We start from the raw sequence: 22,412 nt of genomic DNA, 5'->3' as shown, positions 1-22,412 counted from the left end.
TAAAAGGCCATGTAAAATTTAGAAAGGAAAAATAATAAAAATAGAAAAAATATTAATAAAAAAAAACATTTACAAAAAGGATGAGAAAAAAGTAAAATTAAAATAGTAAGCAAAATAAAGTGATTTATAAATTTGCATTAAAATCTGAATCAATGAATTTGCAGAAAAGTGTGAAGATGGTTTTGTTACCCACAAAGAAGCAAAGAGGGGGAGGAAAGTTAATATTGGGCGAATTTAAAGCAATTATTAAGTTTTTTCTATTTTTCTCAAAATATAAGCAATTCACAGTAAAATGTTCAACGTCTTGTGTTCCTCCAATATTGCAATCACACAGACCACTGGAACTTAAGCCAAATCTCTTCAAATATGCCTTGAAGTTGCCGTGTGCAGTGAGAAATTGTGTCACATGAAAGTTGCTGAAAAAATGTTGGTTTTTAAGTCTTTGATTAACAGATGGAAGTTATAAAGGCATATAAAAAAGAAAAATAGCTATTCTATAACAAGAATTTTTTATTGTAAGGGAAATCCTAAAATGCGTATTTTTTTCGAAGCAATGCAAAAATATCGTTTTCTTGTCTCTAACAGGTATTTTATTTAAACATAATAATATTCATTTAATTTTAGACCTACGGGAAGTACCAATTTTGAACCTTTCGTTTTTTGCTGCTCTGTAATTCGAAAAATAACTTACAGAAAGTGTTGAGTATTTCTGACTTTCCATTATTCGACCCAATTTAAGTGTTTAATCATTCATGTATTAGCTTTTGAGACACGTATACATGTACATATAGAACCTTAATACCTTGAGTGACAGGAGGGACCAGGGGGTCCCATTAGGTGTTTTGGTAGTTATCTCATAACTCTGTGTAGTTTTGGGTGAAAGGTACCCCAGTTTCATTAAAAAACAAAAATATTTCCAACTATATATAATTATTTGTAGAGAAAAAGAAGCTTAATTTCCTAAGAAACTAATATATACCTATAATTGAAAAGCCAGTGCAATATTACATAATTTCGATGATCAAATCGATAATATGTTTTTATTAAATTAATTATAATTTTATTTTAAGATTTTAGATGTCTAATTGATCTATGCAAAAACAATCTGGGAAGGGCCATTTTAGTCCCTTCATGCTTTCTAGGTATCTAAAAATGTTCAGTCTTTCAAGTGTAAAATCGTTTTTTTCCTCGTGTGATTTATTTTCACTTTATTTTAAAACAACTTTCAGTCTATTTTTTGTTGAGATGTACAAGTTCAAGAAAGTTATATAAGGTTTCATGTAAATCTTGAGAGAAACTTCAAGGGGAGTTAGAGCACATCATCAGGATAAAATTACATGAGTCCCATGCCCGAAAACGTCATCGTAAGCGGCTAGGGGTACTTCACTACTGTGACATGTTCAGAAGCACACGAAGAAACAGCTCATAATAGGGATTATGAGGACATTTTCGGGCATGGGTTCCTATACAATTTCAATCATAAAGATGTGCCACAGCTCTTCTAGAAATTTGTCTCTACGTTTATGTGACCTCTGTTATATATAATGTTTTAAGCATTTACATTACGACAAAAAATAGTATAAAAGTTCACTTAAAAATATATAGTTTATTGAAAGAGAAATGATTGCACATTTGAAATCAATGACGTTGAAATATCCAAGATCCGTTAAAAAATCTCATACAGTAAGTAGTAGTCACATTTTTCATTAATTTTTGCTTTATTTTTAAAAAAAATGTCTAAAGATAAGGTACTTTATTAAATTTTAATGAATAGTTCCTTACAGAAAATAATTTTGAAGTAATTATTCTTTATAGACAATCAAACTAATTGCATCAACAATATGTTAACATTAAATACATTGTTATAAATGATATTTCCTGCCAGTAAACAAATCGAATGTTATATCTGTGTTCAGTCAAGGAAGCATTAGCTTTCTCACTTTACCAAGACAGCTACTATCAATTGTCTATAAACAAAGAAGACTCTTTTTTGTGTTAATAAATGATTATAACCATATAATGTCTTGTAACATGACACCAAAATCTCATTATGGCAACTAAAGTCCATTCTTTTTAGCTTTATCTTCAGGAATTAGATTTCGTGGCTCACGAAGTGAGAACCTTTTTCATTAAGTGCTTTTTCTTCCACGCTATTTGGGGAAAGAAAGGGACCCAGCGTAGAACTGACCAAGAAGTAACCAAATAATGGTATTCTATACCCCAACTGAAGAGCCTTCAGAACACTAAAAGATGTTCTTTATCGTAGAATGGACAAGAGAAGCACTCCATCATGCAGTCTTATTACAAGACTTTTTTTGTCCGTCCTTTCTTCTTTTCTCTTCGTCACCTTCTTTAGTTTGTTTTCTCGAGCTTTCATTACCTTATTGGAATTAGATTGCAAAGAAAAAAAAATTCCCGCTCTGAGGTCCAGTCTTGATATCTAGAAAGAGGGAAAATATTGCTGGAATGTATATTTATGAATAGAAATATGATTTTACTTATAGACAAAGGGTGTAGTAAAAGGAAAGGGAAGTAGGAAAAGCAATCAACTTATTGCATCTTATATGCTGTAGTCAAAGGATACATTTTGCATATACTGTAACCAAAAGTGAGTTATGAATATACAGTTTGCAAAATTCCATAAATAATTGATTTTGCTCTTGAAAACAGCAGTGTGTAAAAGCGGAATAAAATAATGAAGTTTTATTAGTATTATTTTTTGTATTATTTTTGTTATGAAATATAATTTGACTTATTGACAATGAGTGTAGTAAGAAGATAAGGAAGAAAGAAAAACAATCAATTTATTGTATCGTCTATGCTGCAGTTAACTCATGTAGTTAACCATAGTTAACTCATTTTACACACAAGTAAAGCAAATATGGGTTATGAATATGTAGTTTGCGAAATTCCATAAATAATTGATTTTGCTTTTGAAAACAGCACTGTGTAAAAGCGGAATAAAATAATGAAATTTTATTAGGATTATTTTTTTTGTAATATTTTTGCTATGGAATATAATTTGACTTATTGACAAAGAGTGTAGTAAGAGGATAAGGGAGACAGAAAAACAATCAACTTATTGTATCGTCTATGCTACAGTTAACTCATGTAGTTAACTATAGTTAACTCATTTTAGACACAAGTAAAGCAAATGTGGGTTATGAATATGCAGTTTGCGAAATTCTGTGAATAATTGATTTTGCTTTTGAAAACAACACTGTGAAAAAACGGAATAAAATAAGGAAGTTTTATTAGTATTATTTTTCTTGTAGTATTTTTGTTATTGGATATTATTTGACTTATTGACAGAGAGTGTAGTAAAAGAAGATAAAGGAGATGGAAAAACAATCACCTTATTGTATCCTCTATGCTATAGTTAACTCATATAGTTAACTATAGTTAAATAATTTGACACACATGTCAAACAAAAGTGAGTCATGAATATACAGTTTGCAAAAAACTAAAAATGAGTGGTTGTGCTTTTGAAAACAACGCTGTGCAAAAGCGGAATAAAATAATGAAATTTTATTTATTTTTTAATATTTTTGTAATGAAATATAATTTGACTTATTGACAAAGAATGTAGTAGGAAGATAAGAGAGACAGAAAAACAATCAGTTTTTTATATCCTCCATGCTATAGTTAACTCATGTAGTTAACTATAGTTGACTCGTTTTACATTTAAGTCAAACAAAAGTGAGTCATGAATATACAGTTTGCGATTCTATAAATAATTGATTTTGCTTTTGAAAGCAACACTGTGAAAAAGCGGAATTAAATAATAAAGATTTATTAGTATTATATTGTTGTAATATTTTGGTTATGCAATATAATTTGACGCACTGACAGAGAGTGTAGTAAGAAGATAAGGGAGGCGGAAAAACAATCAACTTATTGTATCATCTATGCTATAATTAACTCATATAGTTAACTATAGTTAACTCATTTTACAGATAAGTCAAACAAAAGTGAGTCATGAATTTACAGTTTGCGCAGAACTAAAGATGAATTGTTGTACCTTTGAAAACAATACTGGGCAAAAGAAAAATAAAATAAGGGTGAGTTTTTTTTATATGTATTTGTAAAATTTATTTCAAAATTCAATATTTTTCTACAATACTTTTTAAACAAATCAACTTATTGCATCAACTACGTTATATTGAATGGATACATTTTGCATATACGTCAATCAAAAATGAATAAATCATGAATCATGAAAGTTTAAATCATGAATATGCAGTTTGCGAAGTACTAAAAAAGTTTGATTGTACTTTTGAAAAAAACACTGCGAAAAGGCGGAATATAATAATGAAGTTTTATTAGTATTATTTTTTGTAATATTTTTGTCATGGAATATAATTTGATTTATTGACAACGAGTGTAGTAAGAAGATAAGGGAGACGAAAAAACAATCACCTTATTGTATCCTCTATGCTATAGTTAACTCATATAGTTAACTACAGTTAACTCATTTGACACATATGTCAAGCAAAAGTGAGCCAAGAATATACAGTTAGCAAAAAAATTAGTGGTTGTACTTTTGAAAACAACACTCTTTTAAAGAGGAATAGAATAAGGGTGAGTTTTTTTAAAATATTTATTTGTAGAATTCATTTTTAAATTCAAAATTTTTCTTCAATACTTTTTAAACAAATCAACTTATTGCATCAGTTGCGCTGTATTCAACGGATAGATTTTGCATATACGTCAATCAAAAATGAATAAATCATGAATCATGAAAGTTTAAATCATGAATGTACAGTTTACGAAGTACTAACAAAGATTGATTGTACTTTTGAAAACAACACTGTGCAAAAGTGGAATAAAATAATGAAGTTTTATTATTATTATTCTTTTGTAATATTTTTGTTATGGAATATAGCTTGACTTATTGACGAAGTGTGCTGTAAAGAGATAAGGGAGCAAAAAAAAAAAACAAGAAAAAAACAAAACAATTAAATTACTGTATGCTCTATGCTGTCGTGAACGGAAATATTTTGCCTGTACACTAACCGAAAAAGAGTCATGAATAAACAATTTGCGGAAAAACTTAAAATGAGAAGTAGTTGTATTTTTGAAAACAACACTGTGCATTTAGATACAATAATATGTTATATATTAAATATAAAATTTTTAAACACAACGTATAATTGTGTTTAACACACAACGCATTTTGCTCTTAGCTACACTCTCATAGCTACAGAGAATGAATAATATTATTTAAATGTAATAAACATTGTAGGTAATAATAATTGAGGATCAAGGAGGAAAACGTTATTTGTCATTAAAAGCTGCTTTTACAAAAGAAAAAAAAAGAAAGAAGCATTTTAAGGTTTGATATTTTCAGGAGTAAGCATTCAATTGAAATCATGGAAATGAAACTAATCATGAATGTCTCAAGTAATTTTTTTTTTTAAGTCGCCTTAAAGATTCGAAACAAAAGTTACAATTTTTGATGCTGAAAAAAGAAATAAAATTAGAAAACCGAGGTGGACAAGAAAGATTTTTTCTGCTTAAATTCCTCCAGAATCAATACTTCCCCATTAGAATTCTCTTCTTCTTCACTAGACCTTTCTTTGTTCCTCTTTTCTACGCGTTGACAGTAACAGTGTTTCACCAACACGGTAGTGTGTAATAACTCTCGGGGCGAGCCAAATTTCCTCGTTATTAATTTGTCAAAGCATAGAAATCTTTAAAATACAACAGAATTCCATTGAATCTTCATTTTTGTGAAAAATGGACATAAGCCGTTCTTCCCCCTTGATCTTCAAATGATATAAATCTTAGCTTATGATTGCTTGCAATTATGATTTAGATCGTAATTGTATATTATGAATGTTTAGAATGATGATTACAATTCTAATCATTACTTTTTATGCCTACTAATTTCGCAGTTTAATGCAATGAGAACAAAATGTAGGAAAAAAACAACAGCAAAAAAATACATAAGAAAATTTATCAATCCTTTGGATTCTTTCAACTTCGAAATATGTTTGTGCATTCCTGCATATATCCCATGAATTTCTTTATTAGTTTACTTTTAACAAGTGCATAAATATGTGCTATTTTACTACAAAAAAACATTTTTCAACTTTTGAAAAAATTTTAAATCATCTATGTTTTAAGATGTAAAAATCATTTGGGAAAGAGAAAACATAGTCCGAAATTTTCTTTCAGTCGAATCATATCCTGCCAACGTATCTGTAAATTCTTTTTAAGTACTGACAGTTATTGTTTTTGTTGAAAATTCTTGTCGAGGAATTTCGTATTTTTTAATATACTGAACCTATTTACTTTCAAGATTTACATGAAAATTCTGGAGGAAAAAGGGAAATAGCGTTGCCTAACAAGATTGTTGTTTAGTTTAACATTCTTTTCCCACAGAAAACTGTTTAATTAAATAAAATACCTTCTTTTAAAGGATTCTTTATAACAACATAGAAAACAAATATGCACAAAACAATGCTTCTTCCAAAAATATTTAAAGGAGAGGCATTGTTTGTTTATATATATATATATATATATATATATATATATATATATATATATATATATATATATATATATATATATATATATATATATATATATATATATATATATATATATATATATATATATATATATATATATATATATATATATATATATATATATATATATATATATATATATATATATATATATATATATATATATATATATATATATATATATATATATATATATATATATATATATATATATATATATACAGTACCGCTCAAAAGTATCAGTACACTTAGAAACTTATAAAAAAATGGCAAAATTCAAAGTGTCATAACTTCTTTAAAAATGATCAAAAATGCTTCTGCTTTAGCTCATTTTGAAGCTTAAAATCTCTACTTTTATGTACTTTAATTGTTTTTAATTAATATATTTTGCAACTATGTTCAATTACACTCTAAACAATCATAGAAAATTGCATTAATTTTTTGTGAACTTTGACGCGATGTACGGGCACAAAAGGCTTAGATATTGTTAATTTTTATTACACCATTGAAAAATTTGGACTTTTAGCTTTCATTTAAAAAAAAAATTCCAAAAAAACATGTTTTTGACGAAGTTATTGTCAAATAAAAAAAAAGGTTCTTTTTCAGAATTTAATGATTTTTCAGCAATTATAATGAATTTTAGTGTAATTATAATATGATATGAAAATTTTTTAATTAAAATAAATTAAAATTTTATATTTCTCGATAATATTATTTCATAATTTATTATAACAATTTTAACTTTCTTTTTGGAAAATATAATAATGAAATAAGAATCAACGTTTACAATTGAATATTTTGAAATTTATTTTTTCGTATTTTTCTCAGAAAAAATTTGAAAACAAGAATGTAATAATGAAAAAATATTTTACATCATATTTTGCTTTCTTCAAAATATCCTCCCCGCGCTTTTATAACTGCAGCACACACTCGAGGCATCCGATCAATCAGCTTTTTTAATGTTATATTGTCTATTTTTCGCCACTGCTCTTGAAGGACTTTCCACATATGATTTATGCTGGTTAATGGATCGAAGACCAAAGGTAGGAGGACGAACCTATATAGTTCCTGTGCGGAACTCATTATAATTGCTGAAAAATCCCTAAATTCTGAAAAAAAACCTTTTTTTTTTATTTGACAATAACTTCGTCAAAAAACATGTTTTTTTTTAATTTTTTTCCTTTAAATGAAAGCTAAAAGTCCAAATTTTTCAATGGTATAATAAAAATTAGCAATATCTAACCCCTCTGTGCCCGTACATCGCGTCAAACTTCACAAAAAATTAATACAATTTTCTATGATTGTTTAGAGTGTAATTGAACATAGTTGCAAAATATATTAATTAAAAACAATTAAAGTACATAAAAGTAGAGATTTTAAGCTTCAAAATGAGCTAAAGCAGAAGCATTTTTGATAATTTTTAAAGAAGTTATGACACTTTGAATTTTGCTATTTTTTTATAAGTTTCTAGGTGTACTGATACTTTTGACCGGTACTGTATATATATGTTGCAAAATTTTGTTAACTGTTAAATTTGTATATTTTGGATCTAGGCGTTAAAGCTAAACAAACAATCCTTAATTTTATAAACAAAACTTGGGGTGACACTTTCCCGAGCCTCTGGAGAAAGGCTGATGTTATACCTATTTTGAAACATGGAAAAGACCCAACGGACATCCAAAATTTTAGACCAATTTCCTTGACCTGTATCCTAAGTAAGCTAACTGAAAGAATGGTCGTTGATCGGCTTCAGTTCTTTTTGGACTATGGTGGCCATATCTCTGAGAGACAGGCTGGTTTCAGACGTGGATACAATACAACGGAACAGATCGTCAGACTTTCACAGCATATTAAGGACGGTTTCCAGAGGAAGCAAAGTACACTTGCTGTCTTCGTTGATTTTAAATCGGCGTTTGACAGAGTTTGGAGAAAATTGCTTCTTAGGAAGTTGCTTCATAAGAAAGTGTATGGAAATCTTTTTAAGTGGATTAGTGATTTTCTTTCACAAAGATTTTTGAACATTAAATATGGCAATTCTCAGTCAGGGTATGGGCAAACCAGACAGGGCCTTCCACAAGGCTCAGTTTTAAGTCCTGTCCTCTTTAATATTATGGTAAATGACCTTTTGAGCTACATTAAAAATGCTGTTCCAGAGACTGAATCATTGTTGTATGCCGATGACCTTGTTATTTGGTCTACTGGCTCTGATATCTCTATGCTGGAGAAAACACTCAATTTGGCTTTAGAGGCTCTGGCAACCTGGACCCTGGACAACGAATTCAAGGTTAACCCGGAAAAGACAAATTTTGAACTTTTTACCCTTAGTACCAAAAAGTTTAATGTTAACTTGGTATACAAAAATAGTACTCTGGGTCGGACCGATTGTGCTACCTACTTGGGCATAACTCTTGATACCAGACTGACCTGGACTAAATACATAAATCAAGTGGCAGATAGCGTGACAAATCGCCTTGGTCTATTGAAACGTCTCGCTGGAATAAAGTGGGGTTCATCCCAAAGTGTCCTTGCTTCCACTTTTACTTCTTACATTAAACCAGTATTTGACTATGGTTCAGAAATCCTTGTTACTGCCTCGGACAGTGCGTTATCAAAACTCGATTTGATTCAAAACAAAGCACTAAGGCTCATCACTGGTTCTGCGATCTCAACCCCTATTTCTGCCATGCAGCTACAGACAGAAATTTATAATTTATCTGACAAACGAACTTATGCTGTCCTTTCTCTTGGTGAAAGATTGTTGAGAAAGGAGCACTTTTGGCCGTACTACAATCTTCCTCAAACTAGACATAAATCTCAACATTCCTTTCTTTTTGAGTACCGGAGACTTGCAGAGATCTTTGAGGTCTCCAACTCCAAACTTTGCATCTATAGGCCACCTGTTTTTACGGGCCTTCTGAGATATGCCACTGCCAGATTCGACTTGGTACTGCCTGTTCGGAAATCGGACTTCCACCAGACCGAGTTGTATCCTATCGCTCTGGCCACTATACACGAGAGATACCCTTACGAGCAATGGCTGCAGGTTTTTACTGATGGATCCGCCACTTTTTCAACTGGTAGAGCTGGAGCTGGTGCTTACTCCAAATATTTCAGCCTTAGAGAACCTCTTGACACTTGGGCAGATAATTTTGATAGAGAAGTGTTTGCAATCCTTATGGCTATTACAGCTATTTGTGAAGCATCTGAACAAAACATTGTTATCTTTGTCGATTCTCAGGCTGCTATTCAGACCATTTCTGAATATAATTTATATCCCTCTGAACTCGAATTTAAGTGTAAACAACGCATTGACTCTCTTCTTTGTTCTGGAAGAGAGGTAGTCCTCCAGTGGATCCCTGGCCACTGTGGCATTTACGGAAATGAACGGGCTGACATGTTGGCTAGAGAGGCTTCAGCACTGCATCCATCTTCTCATCCAGTTCCTCTTAGAAATGCAAGGCGGCTTCTTAAGAGCAAATGCAGGCACAGAGCAATATCTGCTCTTAAGGACTTAGCTTATGGAAAATCCTGGGCTAGCCTTCTTGATGACCAGCAGCGCTCTCACCTTTCCCTCCTTCCCAGAGCTGAGGGAGTTGCTTGCCTTAGATTAATTACCGGACACGACTACTTACAGGCCCATTTATTTAAAATTAACTTGGTCAATTCACCTCTTTGTGTGCTCTGTAACACTTCGCCAATGACTGGGGAGCATTTATTAGATTGCCCCTCTCTTCTTGACATTCGTTCCTCTGATGACTTTTGTGCCCTCTCACCTTCTGGAGCTACTTCAGTATTGTATTGGACTGCAAGACGCCTTATGTCTGAGAAGACAATGGCGGGCGTAATTAAAAAAAAAAAAAAAAAAAAAAGAATTATATCTATCTTTTTAAATCATTTTTTACCTTTGCTGTACGCCTGTAGGTTTTTTTCTGCTTTCTTTTATTTCATACTCATTTGTAATTGCACTTTTATTTTTTAGTGATATAGACACATTATAAAGAGTAAGTGTCTATATCGCTAAGAAATTATTTATGTCTTAGGATAAATTAATAATTTTTATATTAGGATAATAATTCTTTAATCAAAAATATCACATTTATTGTAAATGAAGTGTCCTAATGAAGACCTTTACGTTTCCCCATTAAAAGGTTTTCTTTTTTCTTTTCTCTTGATCTTCTTCTTTGTGCTTACATATAAAACCTAAATAACTTTCTAATGATCGGATCTTCACTTTCTGGAACTCAATTTTAAGGCTTCCAGGGGGTTACCTCAAATGCACTAATTAATTATTGCAGACGATAATTTAAGTTAAGAAATCAGACACAAAAACATGCCTACTCAAAATTAAAATGCGAGTGCTGTTAAAAATCTGACTAAAGAAATACTGCTTTTTCAATATTCGATTTCTCAGGAACTATTCTACCGATTTCACACAAATTTTTTATTTTGCCATTTAAAATTACATTTTTTAAAATAATTTAAAAAATTATATACCCTACAAGAAATTTTCTACTATTATTAGATAAAATGATAAATACTTACTTGTAAAGTTATATTTTGCATGAATTATCTTTAGATGAAAGAATTTTATTTTTGTGCGATGTAATTTTCAATTCGCTTAAAAGAAATCTCCAGATATGGTGAAATACGCAACAAGTAAAATCAGCATCAAGGTTTCCAAGCTTTGGACCGCACTCTTGACCAAACTATTGGAACAGTATTTCCCAGATTGCGCTACCTCTATATTTCGGGGAAGAGAAAATCGAATCCATTGAAAAGAGGTATGTTTATTCAGAAAAAGTAGGCTTTTGAGTCTGATTTCAGAACTAATTAATTAGCATATTTAATGACTTCGAATCTTTAAGCTTGAATCCTAGAACGTATAGATCCAGTAATTAGACCAAAAGTTGTTCATGGTTGTCTGTTTATTTATGTACGTTTATATGTTGCCAATTGTGGGCCGTTTATTTATTCACTGAGTTTGGTCACTTTAATGTTTATTTTACTTTTTGCGTATTTCCCCATATCTCGCGAAACTTTTAAGAGAATTGAAAATTATTTTCCCATAATTATAAAATTTGTTATCCGAAGATAATTCAATGCAAAATATATTTTTTAGTAAATGTTTATAATTTTTTTTAGTATTTTATTTAATAACTGTCAAAAAACTTTTGTATTGTAAGTTATACAATTTTTTACATTGTTTCAAAGAATGCAATTTCACATGGCAATGTAATTTAGATATAAATTAGGCAATTGCGATTTCAATGAAATTCAAATGAGACATTATATGCTTTGTCTTTAATATATGTCCTTGTTCTTGCATATTGTTTTTATTGAAATAAAATCAGTAAATGTGCCTCAATAAGTTTAACCTTTTTTTTTCTATTTTCCATTTATGTCTGCCTAAATTAGTTTATAAATGCTGTGTGTGATTTTCTCCCTGGCTCCAGTAATTCTTTATAAATATATTGGTGTTTTCTATTGAATTTCGTTATTATTATTTTCGAATTTCTTTTGAAGGAAGATACAAATGATCAAGGATAATAAAATGTTCTCGATTAATTTTTTTCCCTGTAATGTGGGGAATAAACCATCACCTCCTACATCAAGAAGCCTCCACACGGTCTTTTATAGGTAGTCCGCGCAGGCTGTTTAAAAAGTGAACCAGTTGTGAAATCTTTTGTAAAAGTAATCCTAGTCCTAGTGTTTTGATTTTATTGGGCACCTGGGCCGCGAAGCGGCCCCTATCCCATTCATCTGGAATTTTAGAACAGTTTTGGGTTGAGCAATGAGGTAAGCAGGCAATGGAGTTGCTTTTATGAATGTTTCAAGCTCTTTGCTTGAATAACTAAAAAGGAATCAAAAATAAATTGAGCAGCTTGCTCTAAACTGTGTTTGTTTGATTTTAGAGTTGTTCAGAATTGTATCAGCATGAGTAAACGTTATTTTCAGAAAGGTTGATGAAATTATTTGTTTTGATAGTTATGATATGAGGCGTCGGAGGTGCTTTTGTGAAAGTAATCGAGAGAAATTTATCTTATATGTTTGAGAATTAAATCTGTAGTGGTTGACAAGTGAATAAGGCAAATCAATAATATTCATAAATAAAATAAATTTTAAGTCACATATTTGCCACCACTTTCTTATTTTAACTACATTCTTTATTAAATGACTCGTTTGTTAATTGGATATCCTTCACATTGGTCTGATTGGACTACCTATAAAAAACCGTGTGGAGAGCTTTCAGTTATAGGAGGCGTTGAATAAACTCACAAGCAATTTAACACTGACATAGTAAGACATGGGAATATTTTTATAGTGATTTTGTTTCAAATCAAAATCATGAGCAGTCTGAATCGAGAAAATTCCGAACATTACTGAGAAAATTATTTAATTTTTTATTGGTTAGAAGTTCAGTTTATTGGCATATTTTTAAAAGTGATTATTTCAGGACGTGCATGCATCTTAATGTTAAAATTTTATTTTAATGCTCTAATAAAAGCAATAAGTAAATGAAGCCTAAAGTTTGTCTATATTAGTAATAAATGTACAAATATTAAATGTGCGAAGAAATATATTTAAATGTACCCAAATTTTATGTGGAATCCATCCTAAAACAAATTTTTAAAAGCACCCTAATTGATAATTAATGTGTCGAAAATGATTGTGCGAAACAGGTGTCAACATAGCTAAAGTGTGTATTAGGTTTTCTACAAAATAGGTTCTAAGAGATATTCAGATTGGGTGTTACAATATCCAAACTGGATATTAAACACTGCCTAAAATGAACTCAAAGTGGAGTCCAGAATGAGTGTTGAGATTCCCAAAATGGGTGCAAAGTGATAATCAAAACAAACATGGGCCATGTTCCAAGTTAGTATGAACCCAAATTGGTAACCTCATGCATAAGAACCTTTCGATCCAAATTAGTTTTTTTTTTACACAATTTAGGTTTTATTTTTTTCTAAAATGGGTACACAGAGATATTTAAAACAGTATGGGTCGTGACCAAATTCAGTATGAACTCATATTGGTAACCTCATACCTATGAATCTTTTGATACAAATTGTTTTTGTTTTTTTACCCAATTTAGGTTTTGTTTTTTTTCCAAAATAGGTTGTAAGAGATATTCAGATCGGGTGTTACAATATCCAAATTGGATATTAAGTACTGCCTAAAATGGAATCAAAGTGGCTTCCAGAATGGGTGTTGAGATTCCCAAAATGGATACAAAGGGATAACCAAAATAAACATGGGACATGATCCAATTTAGTATGAACCCAAATTGGTAACCTCATGCATAAGAACCTTTCGATCCAAATTAGTTTTTTTTTACACAATTTAGGTTTTATTTGTTCCAAAATGGGTACACAGCGATATTTAAAACAGTATGGGTCGTGACCGAATTTAGTGTGAACCCAAATTGGTAACCTCATACCTATGAATCTTTCGACTCAAATTGTTTTTTTTTTTTTTATCCAATTTAGGCTTTTTTTTTTTTTTTTTCCAAAATAGGTTGTAAGAGATATTCAGATCGGGTGTTACAATATCCAAATTGGATATTAAACACTTCCTAAAATAGATTCAAAGTGGCGTCCAGAATGTGTGTTGAGATTCCCAAAATGGGTGCAAAGTGATAATCAAAACAAACGTGGGCTATGATCCAATTTAGTATGAACCCAAATTAGTAACCTCATACCTAAGAATCTTTCGACCCCAATTTTTTTTCTTTTACGCAATTTAGATTTTGTTTTTCCCCAAAATAGCTACACAGCGATATTTAAAACATGCAGGTGTCGTGACCAAATATATTATGAGCCCAAATTGGTAACTTCATATCTAAGAATCTTTCAACCCAAATTACGTCTTTTTTTTTTGATGAAGCCAAATTCATTATGAACCCAAATTGGTAACCTCATTCCTAAGAATCCTTCAACCCAAAATACATATTTTTTTCTCCATTCTTTGCTTTTTATTTTTTCTATGCATGCATCCTATATTCTTTAATAAAGCACAATGAAACTTTAAGGAAAGAAGATTATCAGATATTTTAAAAATTTATTGATCATCAAATAAATTTGTCAAAGGCCTCAAAGCAAATTTCTGACTAACGTAAATGTAGAAAAGTTGAAAACCTAGTTATAAAAAAAATCTTGAATCCGGTGAACTCAATTGCGTAGGATGTTCACATTTTATCCTTTTTACAGCCCACGTCAAAAAGCTGAATTCGTAGAAGACACGTGGAGATATTAAGTACAGAAGTTGAAATAGTTCATTTCTCAGAATTTTACAAAACATCAAAAATACTTAAGTTTGAATAGTTTTATTTTTAGAAATGTACATTTTGATTCCGAAATGCAGTGCTTTCGATTTAATCTGGATCAAAATTTATATTTTATTACATATTTCGAATATAATTTTTCTTTCTTTATCACATTCGTCGTAACTCACATTGTAATATTCTTTGTATTCTTTTAAAAATGATACTGACTTTGATTTACCTGCTGTACGCTTAAATATTTTGAAAACTTTAAATATAAAGAAATAGTCTTAAGGGATAATAAGCTTATTTTTAATCCTCTCTGTTTTTTAAAAGTAATAATGCTATGGTTGAAATATCTTTTCATTTTTAATAAGAAATGAAAACGCAAAATAATTATATTGAAAAAGTAAGCATATTTTAATTTAAATTCTTGGAATTCGACATTTCATATAAAGAGATAGCATTTCCTAATTAAGGAGATAATTGAAAGAATCAAAAGATTATTATCTTCTCTTGATGAACTATTAGCAACTATTTTTCTTTGTTTTTTGAAAGTAATAATGAAACGTTTGCAATATCTTTTCATTTGCGTATAAAGGAATGTTGCAAAATAGTTATATCAAAAAAGTAAACATATTTTAATAGAAATTCTCTGAATTCGACATTTCATAATTAAAGAGATAGAATTTTCTAGTTTAAGAGATAATTACGAGAAAAAAGAGACTATAATCTACACTTTATCAACTATTAACAATCATTTATTTTTTTAACATATCACTATTTTATTGTTTATTACTATCTTTCATTAAAGTCTTACATTTTGCATCGTAAAGAAGCATCTGCATGAAATCATCGAATATTGAAATGTCAGGTATTGAAAAAAAAATGGTTTCTTACTGTATTATCCCAAGCTCCGATCCATTTATTTATTTATTTATTTGTTTGGCTTCTGTGCTAATGCATTCACTTTCTATATACAGCTATTTCAAACATGTTTTAATGTTGAAAATAAAATTTGAATAATGTAGCATTAAAATTTAGTAACAAAACATATTTCTTTATTAATTGGTACATTAAGTACATATTTCAAATGCATATTTCACCATAAATTTTGAAAAATTAAGTTAGTGGAAAGTTTATTCTATGTGTTTAATGATAAAAGCAAACTGTAGTTTTGCAGGATCAAATGACTACTGGATCTAAGCTATTGGATAACTTTACCATCCTGAATAACTTTTGATCTAATGATTGGATCTTCACGTTCCAGGTCTCAATCTAGGAGGGGGTAACCTCTAATATGCTAATTGATAAGTTCAATAAAAATTTTATGTTACGAAATCAGACATAAAAACGTACTTTAAAACATACATATTTTTTTTGACGGATTCGGATTTCTGACCCCAAAAATATAGGGGTAGCCGCAATCTGGGAAATATATTCCCAATAGTTTGGTCCTCATAATGTTAAGATTACTTTTTGCGTATTTCGTTATATCTTGAGGACTTTTTAATCGAATTGAAAAAATTTTGCACGCAATTATAAAATGCGATAATCGAATGCAAAAAATAACAGTTAGTACGTATTTATTATTTTCTATTATTTTATTATATTTAATAATTGTTGATAAAATTTTGAATTGTAAAGTATAGAATTCTTTGCATCATTTTTATGAACAAAAGTTTACATCGCAAAGTATAGAATTTAAGCAAAATCAATTAAATGATTCGTGTGAAATCGAATTTTAAATATCTTACTTTTTTTGAAATTCAATTTCTCGAGAACTATTCAGCCGATTTTGCTCAAATTTTGTATTTTATCGTGTATAATTATATTTTTTTAATGATGCAAAACATTGTATACGCAATTGTATAACAATTCAAAATTTTCTCGACCTTCATTAAATAAAATAATAAAAAATTGCAAATATTTACTATTTTCTGCATGGAATTATTTTCTTATAATCAAAATTTATAAACGCGTGTACAAAAATTTTCAATTCGTTTAAACAGTTTTCGAGATATTACGAAATGGGCAAAAAGTAAAATTACATAATGGGGCTCAAACTTTGAACTAATCTATGGGGGCCATAATTCACAGATTTTGGCTAGACCCTATATTTTGGGGGTCAGAAGTCCAAATCCTTTTGAAAAAAAGGAACGTTTATTCAAAGAAAATATGTTCTTGCGTCTAATTTTGTGACTTAAAATATCGTCTGCACTTATTAATTAACATATTATAACCGTCGTTGAATAGCAGACCCAATTTTTGGGTTTACGACTACTAATGTGCAACTCCGTAGCCTTGTAATTTCGAACCCAATCCAGAAGACAAGGGAACAAGTATTGGGAGAAATTTGGCCTTTGTGGAGAACTTTTTGATGGAACTAACCCACATTTGCGTTACACGGAGAGGAAGACCATGAGAACCTCCCACGGTTAGCCTGGTTTCAAGGGGACTCTAACTCATGATCCGTCTACCACGAACACATGTCAGCACTGTTGTCGGTGCAAGCAGGATGCGGAATTCGTATAGACCAGCCACAGCCGGGATCGAACCCCGCTTCACCTCATTGGGAGGCAAGCGCTCTATCCCCTGAGCCGCTGTATTAATTAACAGAGAGATGTCCCCCTCGAGTCTTCACGTTTGAGTCGTAAAACGTGAAAATCAAAATGTATTCCTTAAACCAAAAGTTATTCAGGGTGACCCGTTTTTTTTAATTTTATTTACTTATTTACTTTTGTTTGCGCACTGTACATGCAGATTGTAAGCAAATAGTATATTTCATAAAATTACGATTTATTCAGTGTCAAATAATAAAAATGCGAATTCTTATATAACAACACAGATTTTTTTGGTTTGTATAAAAAATTGAGCTCCCTTACTCCAAAAAATGTATGGGAAAAGTTATGTAAAAATCACGCACACATTTTTTTTGTAGAATTTTCAATATTCTCGCCTTTGTAGAGATCCATTTAATCGCAAAAAACTACACTGAAAAAAATATATTTCCAATCAAATATTTTGAATTAATATATTTTTAATCAAATATTTTTCTGCAGTAAAATTAACCGGCGTTATGCAAACACCAAAAAGCTTGCTAATTTTTTTTCGAAGTACTTTGGTAAAATTAACAACAAAATACGGTCTTATTAATATGTGATAAAATTTGGTAAATGTGGCAAGATTTGTAAATTGTTAATTTTATCATGTTTCTATAGAGTAGGGCATAAAAACTATTTAAACGGTGAAATTTACTACACAGTTTTGTTTTTTTCGCTTTATTTGAAAACCTGAATTTTCTGTAAACCGTTACCATACGATCGGAAAAATTAGCAAATGAATGGTTTAAATGCCGTATATTTTGATTTTATTTACAATAACTATTGTTTTTTTTCCCTTTAGAAATGTCATTACAATACAGTACTATAAATTTACGGGAATTGTTTTCTTCATTAAGTCGGATTTATTTTACCCATTTAAGTTGATGCATCGCAATAAAATATATCAGAGTAACACAATTTGTTTTACATTTTTATCATTATTTTGATAAATATTTAATCAAGACAAATGCTTCAATACAAGTGCAAATGTAGTGTAAATGCCAATACAAATGTTCCATGTAAAATAATGTTAAAATAGTAGATTGTTTATAATAAGATATTTCGATTTAAAATCTCTTTTTTTTATCTATAATAATTTTGTAACACATCTATTCCAATCATGTGAAAATTAAAACTGTAATCTGTATTGTTATTCTAGGTAATAACAGTGTAATAGATAAAAATTATAAATATAACATGATAGTATGATATTAGAATAATGTAATATCATTACAAAAGCTAATATAAGATATCCCTAATAAAGCCTAGTAACTTCGAACTCAGTAAATATTTTTAGGAAAAAAAACATCTTCTCCAACTCTTTTGACTTTAAAATAAAATTTGTAAGACAAAAATCGTCGATATGCGAAAATTTTTGATGAAAGATGGTGTTATGTATTAGCTTTCTTGTTGACACAAATATTATGCTCCTACGGTTGAGGGAAAACGCCATACTTTGACACTTTGCCCGTATATAACACTTTTCTAGTTTAGATCCTATACATTATTTGAAAGAAAAGGAAAATGTACAGTGCATTTTCCTATTCTAGTTTTATGTTTTGGAAGTTTCTATAAAATATTTGAAAAAGAAATAAAAAAAAATCTCTTTTTATCTGAGCTTCTGTGAATTGCTTTTTTTTAACATTTTCTAGACATATTTCAAATTTAAAAATATTTCTTTATTATTTATTTCCGTGGATTTTCTAATATTACCAATTATGCATATCTAGGAATTAGATTTCTATGAATTTTTTTATTTTTTATTTAACCATTTTTTGCTAAGCCGCAGTTTTTAAGTAATATTTTGCACATCAATATTAAATTTGAAACGAACTGAAAAACTACAAAAGAGTTCTAAATGAATTATTTGTTTTATATGGATTCAAACCCAAAAATGCATCAATTAAATTGCAATTTGAAAAATGGAATTTTATTAGCATCTAAACTTATACGATTCACGAAATTGTAAAAAGGAAAATATCTGTTTAATGGCCTCATAGAATTATGGAAGAAATTTTTTTATTTTTTTATTCAAGAACAAAATGACTCCTCGTGCGCCACTGGAAAAGTACAACACGAGGCTTACAGACGTAAGTATGGTAGCAAACAATGTAGGATAATTAAACAGAAATACATACTAAAAGGGCATGTAAAATTTAGAAAAGAAAAATAATAAGAAATAAAATAAATAAAAACATTTACAAAAAGGATGAGAAAAAAGAAAAATTAAAATAGTACACAAAACAAAGTGATTCATAAATTTGCATTAAAAACTGAATCAATGAATTTGCAGCAAAGTTTGAAGATGGTTTTGCTTCCCACAAAAGTGCGAAGAGGAAAGTTAATATTGAGCGACTTTAAGGCAATTATTAAGTTTTTTCTATTTTTCTCAAAATGAGAGAATTTTACAATAAAATGCTCGGCGTCTTGTGTTTCTCCAATATTGCAATCACCCAGATCACTGGAACTTAAGCCAAATCTTTTCAAATATGCCTTGAAGTTCCCGTGTCCAATGAGAAATTGCGTCACATGAAAGTTGCAGAAAAAATGTTGGTTTTTAAGTCTTTGATTTACAGATGGAAAGAAGAGTTTAGTCAGTGAAGCATTTGTAGAGGCTTGATATTGTTTGAACTTTATGCCTGGCTGAAAGTCTAAAAAAAGATTTTGGGGGACTTATATCACAAATGGAATCAAGATTAGTCGCTTGTTTCGCCAGAAAGTCAGCTCATTCATTACCGAGAACACCGGAGTGGCCTCGGACATGCGAAAAGAACACAGATTTAACCTCGGATTGGAGTTCATTTAAAATAATCTGCGAATTAACAATAATACTATTAAATGAAGTAATACATTTAAGTGCAAATAAGGATGAAAGGGAATCTGAACAGATGAGGAATTTTGATGAAAGTGATGAGTTGTTTGAGATCCATTTAATAGAGTGGTTAAGACACGAAAGCTCAGCTTGGAAAACACTGCATTCATCAGGAATTCTAATTAGGTGGTTCTCCATTTTTATATTATTATAAAATATTACGAAAGCCGGCCAACTCTGTTATTTAACCCCTTGGGGACACCCCTTCAGAAAAACATTTGTACAAAATCAGAATCAAGTTGTAATTAAATAAAAAACGGTAACTTAAATGTAGTCGTTGCTAACTTGACAGACTTACTTGGATTTTAATTTAATTATTGTTAGTTTAATCATATATATAATCAATGTTAATTCAAAGTATAACTAAATAGTTTTATTTTGAACAAAGTAATGGTGAATTAAATAAATCAAACAGTTGTAACTCCGCCCGCAAATAAAATGCTAAATAAATACTTTGATTACCAGTTTTATCTTTTTACCCTGATTGATACGGTTTTATGCTGGCACGTATTTGTGACAGTCGGCGCGAAAGGGTTAATTTACTTCCGTCTGTAAAATAAACGATCTGAAAATCACTTTCAATACTATTGCAAAATTTAGTGGTATCTATAGGTTTTCGATTACCTGGATGTGGATGATTAGTTAGTGAGAAATTTGAACTTAATGAGATGTTGCTGATATTGTTTTTATAATCCATGTCCTGTAAGATATAAATATCAAAGGGAGGAAAACCTGATAAAACGAAACAAGCATCGTAGCTAATAGTCCTGTATCCCCACACATTTCTAAGAAGAATTCCTCTCTGAACTCTACGCAGAGTACGTACATTTACTTTTTTAAGTAGGGCATTACCCCATACTCTAGATGCGTAGCAAATGAAAGGAACAATTCCCTGTTTGTCAATTAAACTCATAACATTGAACTTTAAACCAAAAATATTGCATGAGATTCGATTTAATGCTTGAAGAATATTTTCGCATTTTTTTTGATAAATAAGCAATAAGCAATTTTCCAATTCAAATTATCATCAGGAATATGTCCCAAATATTTAATCTCACTAACAAATTCTAGAAGGTTATTATCAAGGTATAGTTGTTGATTCGAGTAGCCTTTGTCTTTCTTTTTGATAACCGTGATTTTGGACTTATTCGAATTGAAATCTAGTTTTTGTTCTTTGGACCATTCACCAATAATGTCTAGGATGGTTTGCACCAGTAAAAAAATAGTGTCCTCACTAGAAGAAATTACTACGAAGAAATTTCTAACAATTTTAATTTAAAACTGATTTTGAATCGCATTAGACAACATTACAGATTCATTGTCTGCATGTAATGCTATTGATATAATCATTATCAGCCTTAACCCAACCAAACCACAGTTGCGTAAGAGAAACATTTTGTAGAGCATTAAAAATATATTTATTACAAAAATCTATTGTGAAATCCATCAGAACTATTAAATTGAATAGCTCTTCAATTTTCAAATAAAACAGTAACATAATTATATATCAAAATGTAAATTAAAACTTATGCTATTAATATAGAATGGAGAGAAGTCAAGTCTTGTTTCGTCAACCCTTTGACACAGAGCTTTAATTAAGCTTAGTTTTTATACTTTTTTTCCATATTTTTGTATTAATTCAAGCAAAAATAAGTGAGTAATATTATATTCAACATTTCAATAATTTATGGTTATTATTACAACATGGAACATCGGTGTCTTTTTTTTGGGGGGTTAAAAGTAAAATCTTCCTATCACGGCTTATTTCCAAACAATAATTTTTCACAATTGCACTTATATGCAGCTGTTTAAATAAATGAGAAATAAGATTTATTTATAACTGAAATTTCTTTAATTTACAAAATCAATTATTGATAAATTTTTGTAAGAGAAAAAAAAATCCTAACTATTTCTTTTTTTGAATTTATATTTTAACACAATAATGATTTCGATAATCTAACACATTTTGAGTAACGATCACACTGTTTTTTTAAATAAAAAAATACCAAAATATATTTTTTCTTATAATTAGAGCTTCAGAAAATTTATATAAAAAAAGACATCAGCGTCAAAGGGTTAAGATAAATTTCAGAAATAAAAAAAAAATTAGTTACCACTTTTGCCTTTTAGCAAAGAGT

At 29.7% G+C, this 22,412-nt stretch overlaps 1 protein-coding gene across 1 annotated transcript; it reads left to right on the top strand.

Annotated features, from left to right (window-relative positions):
- Positions 1 to 8,268: 8,268 nt before the first annotated feature.
- LOC147800971 (uncharacterized) lies at positions 8,269 to 12,083 on the top strand. Its single transcript, XM_087155703.1, has 2 exons — positions 8,269 to 10,377; positions 12,060 to 12,083. Exons 1-2 carry the CDS (start codon positions 8,269 to 8,271, stop codon positions 12,081 to 12,083), a joined length of 2,133 nt encoding a protein of 710 aa, XP_087011829.1.
- The last annotated feature ends 10,329 nt before the right edge of the window (positions 12,084 to 22,412 follow it).

This window comes from Parasteatoda tepidariorum, chromosome 12 (genome assembly GCF_982258835.1).
Source record: "Parasteatoda tepidariorum strain Cologne lab strain chromosome 12, Ptep-v5.0, whole genome shotgun sequence".
NCBI lineage: Eukaryota > Metazoa > Arthropoda > Arachnida > Araneae > Theridiidae > Parasteatoda > Parasteatoda tepidariorum.
Note: the sequence above shows the minus strand (reverse complement) of the source record. Positions and strands in the feature narration are given on the sequence as shown.